We start from the raw sequence: 11,337 nt of genomic DNA, 5'->3' as shown, positions 1-11,337 counted from the left end.
TGAAAGAGAGCAGACTGGTCATTTCAGCATGCAGGGTAAAGGGGATTTCTCCTCTTGAAATTGAGGATTATCCAGTCCAGTCCTAGTAACAGGTAGTAATCTCCTAGAATCAGATCTGGGAGGTCATTTTGAAAATGCATCAATATACTTATAAGTAACAACATTCAGAGCATCTCCAGCTATTGCTGCATACTTCCAGTTGTTTCATAAAATGAAAATGAATTTCATTTAACACCAAATACTGTATATACAATTAATGGGACTTCTATTTGAAATACTCTGCAGAACATTTATATTTGGCTGGTGGACATTTGTTTAAATATGTATGAACCTAAGCAGGATGTGCTTCCCAAGGTTTTGGTTTCATTCAACTTTTCTTTGGAACAGTATGTATTGTGAAAAGTTATATATATAGGTGAATTAAACTGAATCGAAAGGGAACTGATGATGCATATTTAAAGGAATAACATATAGTACATGTTTTAAAGTGGTAACCAAACTTTTTGACAGTTTTCATTATGTGTGGATGCTGAAATCCAATATCAGTGTATTGGGTGCATGATTGGTGAGGTGATGCTCTTGAAGTGGACGACAGCATTGGTTCGGTCTGACAGCCTGAGCTTTCCATCTGCACTGAGCCACTGATTTAACTCAACCTGTGACCTCTTCTCTTGTAGGTCAGCTCATTCACCAGTTGAGAGAAGAGAAGGCTATTATAGCAGATTTTCCCTGACAGGTATTTCGGTATTTACTTTCGGAAGGTAACAGAACATGTCTTACTAAACCTTTCATTGGGAAATTTCAGCATTTAATTGCAACATATTAAATCCATCACAAAGTACTTGAAAGGCAGATTTAAAACACGTATCTCATGGCTTTCATTTTGCAATAACTGGACTTATTTCTTTTCGTTTGAAGATGTTTCATCACTCGTCCATATGTCTTTTCAATCGACATCTTAACATTCAGTTACTAAATCGTCATGTTTAGTAATGATAATTTTCAAATATTTTAAACGCTGTCATTTTTCCTGCTATAAATAGCCCCTGTAGCATTTAATTGATTGAAAATAACCCTACAACATTATACTTTTTAAGTATTTGTTACAAACTGTTTCCAAAATATGGACATATAGTGTCGGCGCAATTTCACAAATGTAAGATTGACCTAATTCTTTTGGCATCTTCAGTTTGAGATATTTCAGAGTTTGTAAAGGTGAATAACTGAAATGCAAGCAAACCTTGAGAAATGATAATTATGAATTCATATCACATTCAGGACAGACTTGAACACACCATTTCACAATTTTATCTGCTGTCACCTGTTACCTTTCACAGCTGAAAGAAGTCATTCTCATATACTGAAATCCATGTGCTGTGATGCAATACTTAGAACAGGGAAAATTATTCATGTAAATAATTTAAATCTGTTCCAGTGTAAACCATTAAGATTTATTCTTTATGTTGACGTCTGTTTTTATATCAGTGGGTTTAGTATTCATTAAATTTGCACTTGGTGTACTTAAGATGACACACTGAATCAACTCACTGCAGCTTTCTTCAAAGGAATGTTCTGGGTTTAAATACATGTACACCTCAGAAAACTTGGAATATAGCACACGAGTCTTATGTATGATTGAGTGGACACTTTTGTAAGTCTGAAAGCTTATATTTGGATGGAAAAGAGCGACCAGTGCCGTCATCAAACTTTTTCCTTATTACACAGATGAAAGAAAATGATAGATTTCAAAAGAAACGAGGGTGAGTAAACGATCACAGTAGTTTCATTTTATTTAATTTCATTTTTCATTAACTTCCATTTAACCCAAAACAGTCCTTCAAATGCACAGAATCCCACTACTAACTTCCTGTTGCACCGAGAAGCACTGACATTAAACATCACTTTAATTTCCATGACAGCGGATGTTTAATGAGGTCACTGAAGTCAAGTGTGATTGACAAGGCCATTCCCCACCCACTCAGAGCCAATCAAAGACTCCGCACGATGTTCTAGATCATTCCAGCCAGCCACGGTGGGAGGAACAGTCCGACCGTCCCCAGAATGCACACCAGCACAAACATCCAGAGGAATATTCTATCAATCACCATGGCAACATATTTCCAGTCTTCCCTCACCTGGTGGGGAAAAAAAAGAGATTCATTCGTTTCAGATATCATGATATATTTTCCACTCATGTCTTTCCCTCTCAGAATTGATTTTTTGGATGACTACTTTCCTGTGAGACCACAGTGTTTTCTGGTTTTTGTAGTATAGCAAGAACAGTGATAAAAAAAATAATACCATCAAAGGCCGTTTCAAAGTGCTTTAGAAGAACTTGAGAATCTCTTGCTAAAGAGGAATCCAAAGTTCTTATTGCAAGTAAACATTTTTTAAATCCTGGATATTCTTTTTAGTTGTATTCTGTTTACCTTTAGAGCTCTTTTGAGTTTTTTGTTTTTATTTTGTACTTTCATCTGTAGGCCTATTGTATTTTGCTGGAATACTTCATCCAAAAACAAAAATGTTACCTACATGTAACCTCATGTCATTCCAAACCCATGCATTACTTTATTTCTTTCATGAAACACAAACTGAGGATTTCAAAACAATGTTCACTAATCTTCAGCACGAGGACTAAAGAAAGCATATTTTACCTGAGATATGAATGTGGGTTTGTAGTCTGTGTTGAATAGACTGCATAACGCAAAATAATGGCAAGCAAACATACAATACGATCAGCACTCCAATTCAAAAACAAATTCTTGTGAGCTGGTTATAATTATAAAAATACAGTGCAAATGAATGAATCTTTTTTTTTTTTTTTAAATGAGTGGTTAAAAGATTAGTTCACTTCAGAATGAAAATTTACTCACCCCCATGTCATCCAGGATGTTTATGTCTTTCTTTCTTCAGTAGAAAAAAAATCAAGGTTTTTGAGGAAATCATTCCAGGATTTTTCAGTTTCACTGCACTTTCTACACAATCCCAGCTGAGGAATAAGGGTCTTATCTAGCGAAACAATTGGTCATTTTCTAAAAAAAAAAAAAAAAAAGTGTATATACTTTTTAACCACAAATGCTTGTCTTGCACTGCTCTGCGATGCACCAGAAAGGTGTAGACGTAGGCGGAAGTACTTCAAAATTGTCCGATATCATTGTTTTACCTTTTTTTTGGCTTAATCTTTGCACGTTCGCTTTGTAGACTCTAAATCTGTATTTTCACCTACGTCACGCATTAGATTTGTAACATGATTATGTAATGCGTGGCGCATCACAGAGAGCAGTGCAAGACAATCATTTGTGGTTAAAAATTAGTCGTTTTCTAAAAAAAATAAAAAATGACCAATTGTTTCACTATATAAGACCCTTATTCCTTGTCTGGGATCGTGCAGAGTGATTTGAAGTGGCACTGAAACTGCAATTTCGACCTTCAACCCAGTGTACCCCACTGAAACTCCACTATATAGAGAAAAATCCTGTAACGTTTTAGTCAAAAACCTTAATTTCTTTTCGACTGAAGAAAGAAACACATGAACATCTTGGATGACATGGAGGCTGAGTAAACTTTCATTCAGAAGTGAACTAATCCTTTAGTTACCAGTGTGAATTGACAAATCCTTCCCTGAATTGAATCAATCGGTTATTGAATCAAAATCTGACTTATTACTAACTAGTAAGTTACTTTCAGTGATAAATGTAAACATGTTTTATTTATAACATTTTAAACCTATAAAGACTTCAATTTTGGTCTTCTTGTCAAGCAATCTTCCGTCATAAGAACTACTTTTGATGTAATTTTTGTGCCTTTACAGTCACTGTTTGCTTTTATTATGGAAAAGAGCAGTGTGAACATTTTTCAAAACATCTCTTTTTGTGTTCCACCAATGAAAAAAAAGGCAATTGAGTTTGTAATGATATGAGGGTGAGTAAATGTCTTCCACTCCCTTAAATTGTAAAACTTACTGAAAAGTCTGAATCTTCTGCTCTGAGATGGTCAGCGATGTACTGAACTCCTTCTAAGGCTTTGAGCAGAGACTGTGACAGATTGCTCACCGGCTCCACTGCATTGAGATCAGTAGTCCCGTCACTGACAGAACTGAAGATCTGTGCGTTGGGCTTGTTATGTCTAGTACACCTGCCTGCTTCATCGTGATCAAGCTTCTGCAGACTCATCCCCTCAGATGTAAGACAGTGTTGACAACTCCCTGCTCCCAGAATACTCTCTTTGGCTTCCATGAAGACACTTTCACATTGTGGCCTTGGGTATCACAGTCTGTACATTCGGCTCCATCCTGCGGGATAGTGTGCAGCAGGGTACCAAGGATAGTATCTGGAAATGAAGATGTGCTGGAGGCAAAAATGCTGTTCGTGTATGCACACGTGTAACCGATGACTGGCGTTTGTGAGGTTTCTTCGTGCAGGATGGAATACTGGCTGCTGGGAGAACTGCAGAAAAAAATGGGTTTGGGGGAAGAGTCCTGCTTGAATTTGATCCAACTGGGCAACTGAAGTAAGGTCCAAATGGTGGAGTGGACTTTGTGGAGAGATATCCAGAATGTTGTTCCGTAGAAACATGGACGGTGCCTCCATTGGCTTGTGCATCATCTCAATCAGTTTCCCACAGTTCCTCTTACCTGAGGCAGGTGGGCGCTTCATGAACAGGTAACGGGGCACCAGGTGAAGAAAAAACTGGCGGACCCAGTGTGGCATGCTGTGCGTACGGGACGAACGGTGGTGTACGTTGAGCACAAACACTGTAATGATGATGGATAGAGTGACGAAGATCATGGTGAAGAGGAGGTACTCGCCAATAAGCGGGATGACCAGCGAGGTTGAGGGGATAATTTCCGTGATTAGCAGGAGGAAAACTGTCAGAGAGAGCAGGACGGAAATACACAGTGTGATTTTCTCTGCACACTCTGAGGGTAAGGTAGAAGACCAGCACCGTCAGGCAGGATATAAGCAGGCAGGGGATGATTAGATTGATGGTGTAGAACAGAGGAAGACGTCTGATGATGAAGGAGTAGGTGATGTCTGGGTAGATTTCCGTACAGCACTCGTACTTCTTGATATTGTAAGTGCCAACGGCGTTTATTATGACCCATTCCCCGCTTTCCCAGTAGTCCATCTGGTCTACATCACTGGCCATGCTGATCAGATCAATCTTGGCCCGATCGTACGTCCAAGAACCAAATTTCATTTTGCAGTTTTGCTGGTCGAAGGGAAAGAAGGTGACATCGATGCTGCAGGAGCTTTTATAAATGGCCGGAGGTTTCCATTTTATCCTGCCGTTGTAAAACACCTGGGCTTTAGTCAAGTGTGTCACTGCAAAGTCACCGTCCGCACTGCAAATCAAATACAAATCTGTCAGACTGTGCCTGCAATGAAATATCTGTGAAGCAACGTGAATGACAGCTTAAGTGGTGTCAGTGTATATCACAGTGTGCCAAACCATCAATAACCCCTCTTTGAAGCGATTGGGTTTAGAGAACCTCTCAACTCTTAAAACCCTCATTCTTGAGAGAACAATATCTTGGATAAAGAGAATTGTAGAGAGTTTACAGTTTTTATATAGGTTTCAGTATTCACTTAAAATGCATTTCATAACAGTTTAACCAAAAATGTTGGTTGAACTGCAAGCTTCAAAAAGGACAAAAAATATCCTAATGTGAGGAGTTGTTTGTCCCTGAAAAGTGACTGGATCAGCATCTTCATTTATCCTGGAACAACATTCAAATCAACCAATCAGAGTTGAGGGACAATTTTACAGTTTATGTCAAGTTTAGGTTTACATCTAGGGTTAGGTGATAGGGTTAGTTATGGGTAGGGTTAGGTTAAAGGGTATGGATAGTATTAGGACTAATTTTTCGGACAGGAATGTTGTTCCAGGATCAACAAAATTTGTTAATCCAGGAACATGTCTTACTTGACAAAATCTCAATCGGCATAATTGTGTCAATGACATTACTAAATGGGCCCAGGAATACTTCCAGAAACCACTGTCAGTAAACACAGTCCGCCGTGCCATCTGCAGATGCCAACTAAAGCTCTATCATGCAAAAAGGAAGCCATATGTTAACATGGTCCAGAAGCGCCGTCGTGTCCTGTGGGCCAAGGCTCATTTAAAATGGACTGTTTCAAAGTGGAAAAGTGTTCTATGGTCAGACGAGTCCAAATTTGACATTCTTGTTGGAAATCACGAGACCTTCCAGCATGTAATCAGCGTTCAGTTCAAAAGCCAGCATCTCTGATGGTTAGGGGTGCATAAGTGCATACGGTATAGGCAGCTTGCATGTTTTGGAAGGCACTATGAATGCTGAAAGGTATATATAAAAGTTTTAGAGCAACATATGCTTCGCTCCAGACTACGTCTATTTCAGGGAAGGCCTTGTGTATTTCAGTAGGACAATGCAAAACCACATACTGCAGCTATTACAACAGCATGACTTTGTCCCAGACATCTTCACACTGTTTTGAAAAGAAGAGGAGATGCTACACCATGGTAAACATGCCCCCGTCCCAACTGTTTTGAGACCTGTAGCAGGCATCAAATTTGAAATGAGCTCATTTTGTGCATAACATTGTAAAATTTCTCAATTTAAACATTTGTTATGTTATCTATGTTCTATTGTGAATAAAATATTGGCTCATGTGATTTGAAAGTCTTTTAGATTTCATTTTATTCAAATTTAAAAAACGTCCCAAAATCTCCGGAATTTGAGTTGTAAGAGCTTGCTTGCGAATTGGACTGTTTCATTATATGCTGATGACATTCAATCCTGACTCCATTGAATTATATGGAATTTGAATGACATGAAGGTAAGTAAACAATGACAGAATTTTCAATTTTGTCTGAACAATGGATTAAGCTGAGTAATAAGTAATAATTTTGTGATAAAAGTATGTTTTAGCTCTAAATTTAAATCCAGGCAATTGATTATACTCAATCTCTGATCAATAATTGTAATATATCTACTAAGATAGACTCTCTTTTAGACCTAATGTTTATCTTACTGCAAAGACAATACACAATGCACCTTGAACTAAATGGTCTGTAATTTCACTGACTTCAACCTGGTCTCTTATGGGACAGCACAGATCAATACTCATATGAACCCTCATAATAGGACGACAGCTTAATTCCCAAATCTTCTGTTCATTTAGTAACTAAAAGACATACAGAATTAAGATTAAAATAGGATTAAAGATCTGAGGGAAAGAGCTAACTGAGCACATTAACAGTTACCCAGAGTGCAGCTTGCCATCAAACAGAATAGCTCGAACACATTACAATACTGGAACAGTGGGAGGTTAACAGTGTTTAAAGATATAGATTTTTATAAATGGATTTGGCTGAATTCCGGATTGTTAAAAGCCTCACACACTTGTTATAGAGCACAATATCCGGTCTCCAGATGATCTCGGAGGGGATCCTGATGGAGGTGACATTCTCATACTCCTCTGGGTTCCAGCGCAGCTTGTAGTCGTTCCACTCCTGCAGGGAAACATGTGCGCTCATCACCGCTCACAACCAGCAGGTATGACAGGGGTGGAGAGTGAAGCAACAAGAGCCCAGTTCCAATTAAAAATCTCATTAATGCCCAATTATGGGCTGTTTTTATGAAAACCTACCTGCTTCACCCAGACATTTGTGGTCATCATCTGATTCTTCTCATCCTGGTTTATTATGAAGCAAAGTGGGATATCCATGTGAAAGAGAGTAATAAGAGAAGGGGGGTGAATCTGCATTGAGCATATGTTTGCACGTTTTTAAAACAGCTTACAACATCGTTCACTGCCTCAAGCATTAAAGTTGATTGACAGATGTCTATACATTTTTGTAAAATCAAGATGTTGCTTCACTGGAGTGCATCTGAGACTCACCACATCAATGAGCTGAGCAATGGACAGGCCAAAGTGGACCAGAACCACATCTGAGATGTTTGCTACAGGACGAGAGAGCTTGTTGTAGTTGCTGAACAAAGACCGGAGGAGTCTTTCTTCCGCATGGGCACGAGCCGGACTGGTGGAAAACACTGCCGAGAGGATAAAAAACAAGCCAAGTCTTTTTTGTAAGTTTCAACTGCGGAGACAATCACAGAGTGTTAAACTAATTATATGAAAATATGATAAACATGATTTACGGTCACACTAGTATTATTTGTACTTGCATAAAAAATATGCACAATGTGCATATTGTGTTGATGTTGTATTGGCAGGTTAGGACATGTATGGTGGTATGGATAGGTTTAAGGGTGGGCTAATATGTAACAGTGTAATTATACAGTAGATGTATTTACAGAAATTAATTACATGCATGCATTTTTTTTAAATATACAATGTCAAAACATGCATGTACACAATAAGTGCAATGTATCAAATTATTAATTTAAATGTTAGTACGTAGTATTAAAAGATACTTAATATAAAGTGGGACCAGCATTCCTTTTAAACTGAGAACCTACAGTTATTTGGATAACACTTTACAATAAGGTTCCATTCGTTAATGTTAGTTAATGCATATGTAACAATGAGCAATACATTTGTTACAGTATTTATTAATCTTTGTATTTATTAAACTGTTCATGTTAGCTCAAGTCCATTAAATAATATTAAACAGACAAATTTTGATTTTAATTATGCATTAGTAAATTTTGAAATTAACATTAAGATTAATAAACGATTTAGTACTGTTAATTGTTAGTTCATGTTAACAAATTAAACCTTATTGTAAAGTGTTACCATTATTTATACTATTATTGTTATTATTAATATTTATAATTTCATTATTTTAATAAATAATAATAACTATTATATATATATAATAGTTATTATATATATAAGCACCCAATTAAACGTTATGTTGTGACAAAACACCCCTGAGCTCACACCCCACTCATTCACGTTGCATGAAAACATAAACAGAAAATTGGGTATTGTGTAACTGCAGCGAGTTACAAATAAAGTTAAACCGAAGGTCAGACTTTACCAAATGCCAGCTGCAAACAGACAGACAGAAGCAAGAAGACACTCCACGCTGCTCTCATTTTGTCCACTTGATGTCAGATGATATCCCACTCTGGTGATCTGCAAGAATTTCAACACAGAAACTGAAAACTATGTTCACTTGCCTAATAAAATTAGATAAAAATTCTATATAAATAAAAAAGACTGATAGATCAGCTCTTCTCAAACTGGAAAAAAAAGACTCAAAAAGTGCATGAAAACAGCCACAAAAAGTCATTCAGTGTCCAAACCTCTTTTAAAAGTGAGGAGTCCCTCAGAATACCTCTCTAGCTGTCATTAGACATTTCCCTCCCACTTTCACTGCTTCCTACTCTCTCTCTCTCTCTCTCTCTCTCTCTGTGTTTTGCTGTTTCACTCTCAGTATCTCTCCTCTCCGGCCCCTCCACCTTCCAATCTCTGCCTATTACGCTGAGTAGATGTTATGCGCTGGAGGCTGCGCCTTATACACGAGAATGTCACAGAGAGAGAGAGTGAAGACAGAAAGATATTGATTGAAGACAAAACCCTTAAAATGATGTGGCCAAATGCCTTATTTAAAGTGTCTGATCTATTTACGTGAGCATGATCAGTTTTTAAAGGCATTTTCTATGCATTTTTTTAATGTTTGGCCCTTTAAAGGAAGTTTAAGATAGCAAAAATCCAGGATCAAAACAGCAAGCAGGTGAGAGAGGATGGAAAGTCAAAGGCAAGGAGACATAAACAGACTGAAAAATGTCTGGAAGTGATCTAAAAGTGCAGATGAGTAGCGGCAGCCAAACTCAGGATGCTTTCTGCTTATTAATTACAAGAGAGACACTCCGTCTCAGCGTTTGTCCCTGATAGGATGGCGCGTCCTGATTTTGCAAAGTTGGACGCATTCCTGGGTCAACTGATTTCGTTGATCCTGGGAAAAAAAATCATGTCCGAAAATTTAATCCTAACCATATCCCTTCCCTCTAAATCCTAACCCTATCCATAATTTATCCCTAAAATAAGAGGGAAATGATAAGTGAATAACACTGATGTAGAAAGCACCAAACACTGGTTTTGAAGCCTACACTTGGCATAAACTTAATCAAAGATGCTGATCCAGGAAGATGTTGCACTTGGTGAAATCAGGTTCTGCGATAGGATGAGCCTGTGCTGTTAGACTTTGTGGTTAACATTTATTTATCTGTTATACAGACTGAAATGGAATAGTTAAACTGATGTCAGATGATATCCCACTCTGGTGATCTGCAAGAATGACGAACACAGAGACTGAAAACTCTGTCCAGTTGTCTAATGAAAATTAGATAAAAATTATATTAAAAAAAAGACTGGTAGACTCATCTCTCTGCAAACTGAAAAAAAAATGCATGAAAACATCCACAAAAAAATCATTCAGTGTCCAAACATCTTTTAAAAGTGAGTCCTTCAGAATACCTCTCTAGCTGTCATTAGACCTTAAAGGGTTAGTTCACCCAAAAATGAAAATTCTGTCATTAATTACTCACCCTCGTGTCGTTCCACACCCGTAAGACCTTCGTTCATCTTCGGAACGCATGTTAAGATATTTTTGATAAAATCCGATGGCTCAGTTAGGCTTGCATTGACAGCAAGTTAATTGCCCAGAAAGCTACTAAAGATGCATTTAAAACAGTTCATGTGACTACAGTGGTTCAACCTTAATGTTATGAAGCGACGAAAGTCAAGTCAAGTCAAATTTATTTATATAGCGCTTTTTACAATTGGTAATTGTTTCAAAGCAGCTTTACATGTTAGAAGCACAGAAAAAAGAGAAGTGGTTATAAATAAGCTGTACAAGCAAGCGTGGTAATATGTAACATATACAAGATGGTGCTACATTAAGCCAATGTCGGCTGACTCCCAGGGGTGGAAAAAACCCCCTAGGAGAAAAACCCAGCATGCTAACACTGGGAAAAAAGTCCTAGGAGGGAAAAAAACCCTTGGAAGATATATATAATATATGTAAGCGGATACGGAGATTAAAAATCTGAATTATAGATGCAGCCAGAACTGGATCTGTAGGCCCATTGTCTCCTTGGCTACGTTGTAGTCAGGTCCAGACACAGGTTCTCCATCTGATCTGGATACGGCCTGGATCCAGCACCCGGAAAACCTCAAGATAAGCAGAGAGATTGATATTAGCGTAGATGCCATTCTTATTCTGATGTACAGGTATATCTAGTGTTATAGGAAATGTTCTCGGTTCCGGCCGACCTAATTATTGCAGCGTAACAATCCTTTAACGGATTTGAAAAATGTCAATGAAACGAAACATTTTAAGATATGTCAGTACAAGTTGCTTTCACTTAAAACAGCTCAAACA

General features: G+C 37.8%; 1 protein-coding gene across 1 annotated transcript; it reads right to left on the bottom strand.

Annotated features, from left to right (window-relative positions):
* Positions 1 to 341: 341 nt before the first annotated feature.
* Positions 342 to 9,335, bottom strand: chrna4b (cholinergic receptor, nicotinic, alpha 4b). The gene is given in 9 exon segments (XM_048203465.1): positions 342 to 2,135; positions 3,963 to 4,249; positions 4,252 to 4,480; positions 4,482 to 4,928; positions 4,930 to 5,344; positions 7,385 to 7,494; positions 7,632 to 7,676; positions 7,884 to 8,035; positions 8,989 to 9,335. Coding segments are annotated over 9 exon segments (1,869 nt in total). The 5' UTR covers positions 9,047 to 9,335; the 3' UTR covers positions 342 to 2,009.
* Between the last annotated feature and the right edge of the window lie 2,002 nt (positions 9,336 to 11,337).

Source organism: Megalobrama amblycephala, linkage group LG9 (assembly GCF_018812025.1).
Source record: "Megalobrama amblycephala isolate DHTTF-2021 linkage group LG9, ASM1881202v1, whole genome shotgun sequence".
In the NCBI taxonomy this organism is placed as follows: domain Eukaryota; kingdom Metazoa; phylum Chordata; class Actinopteri; order Cypriniformes; family Xenocyprididae; genus Megalobrama; species Megalobrama amblycephala.
This window is presented reverse-complemented; position numbering and strand designations above follow the sequence as displayed.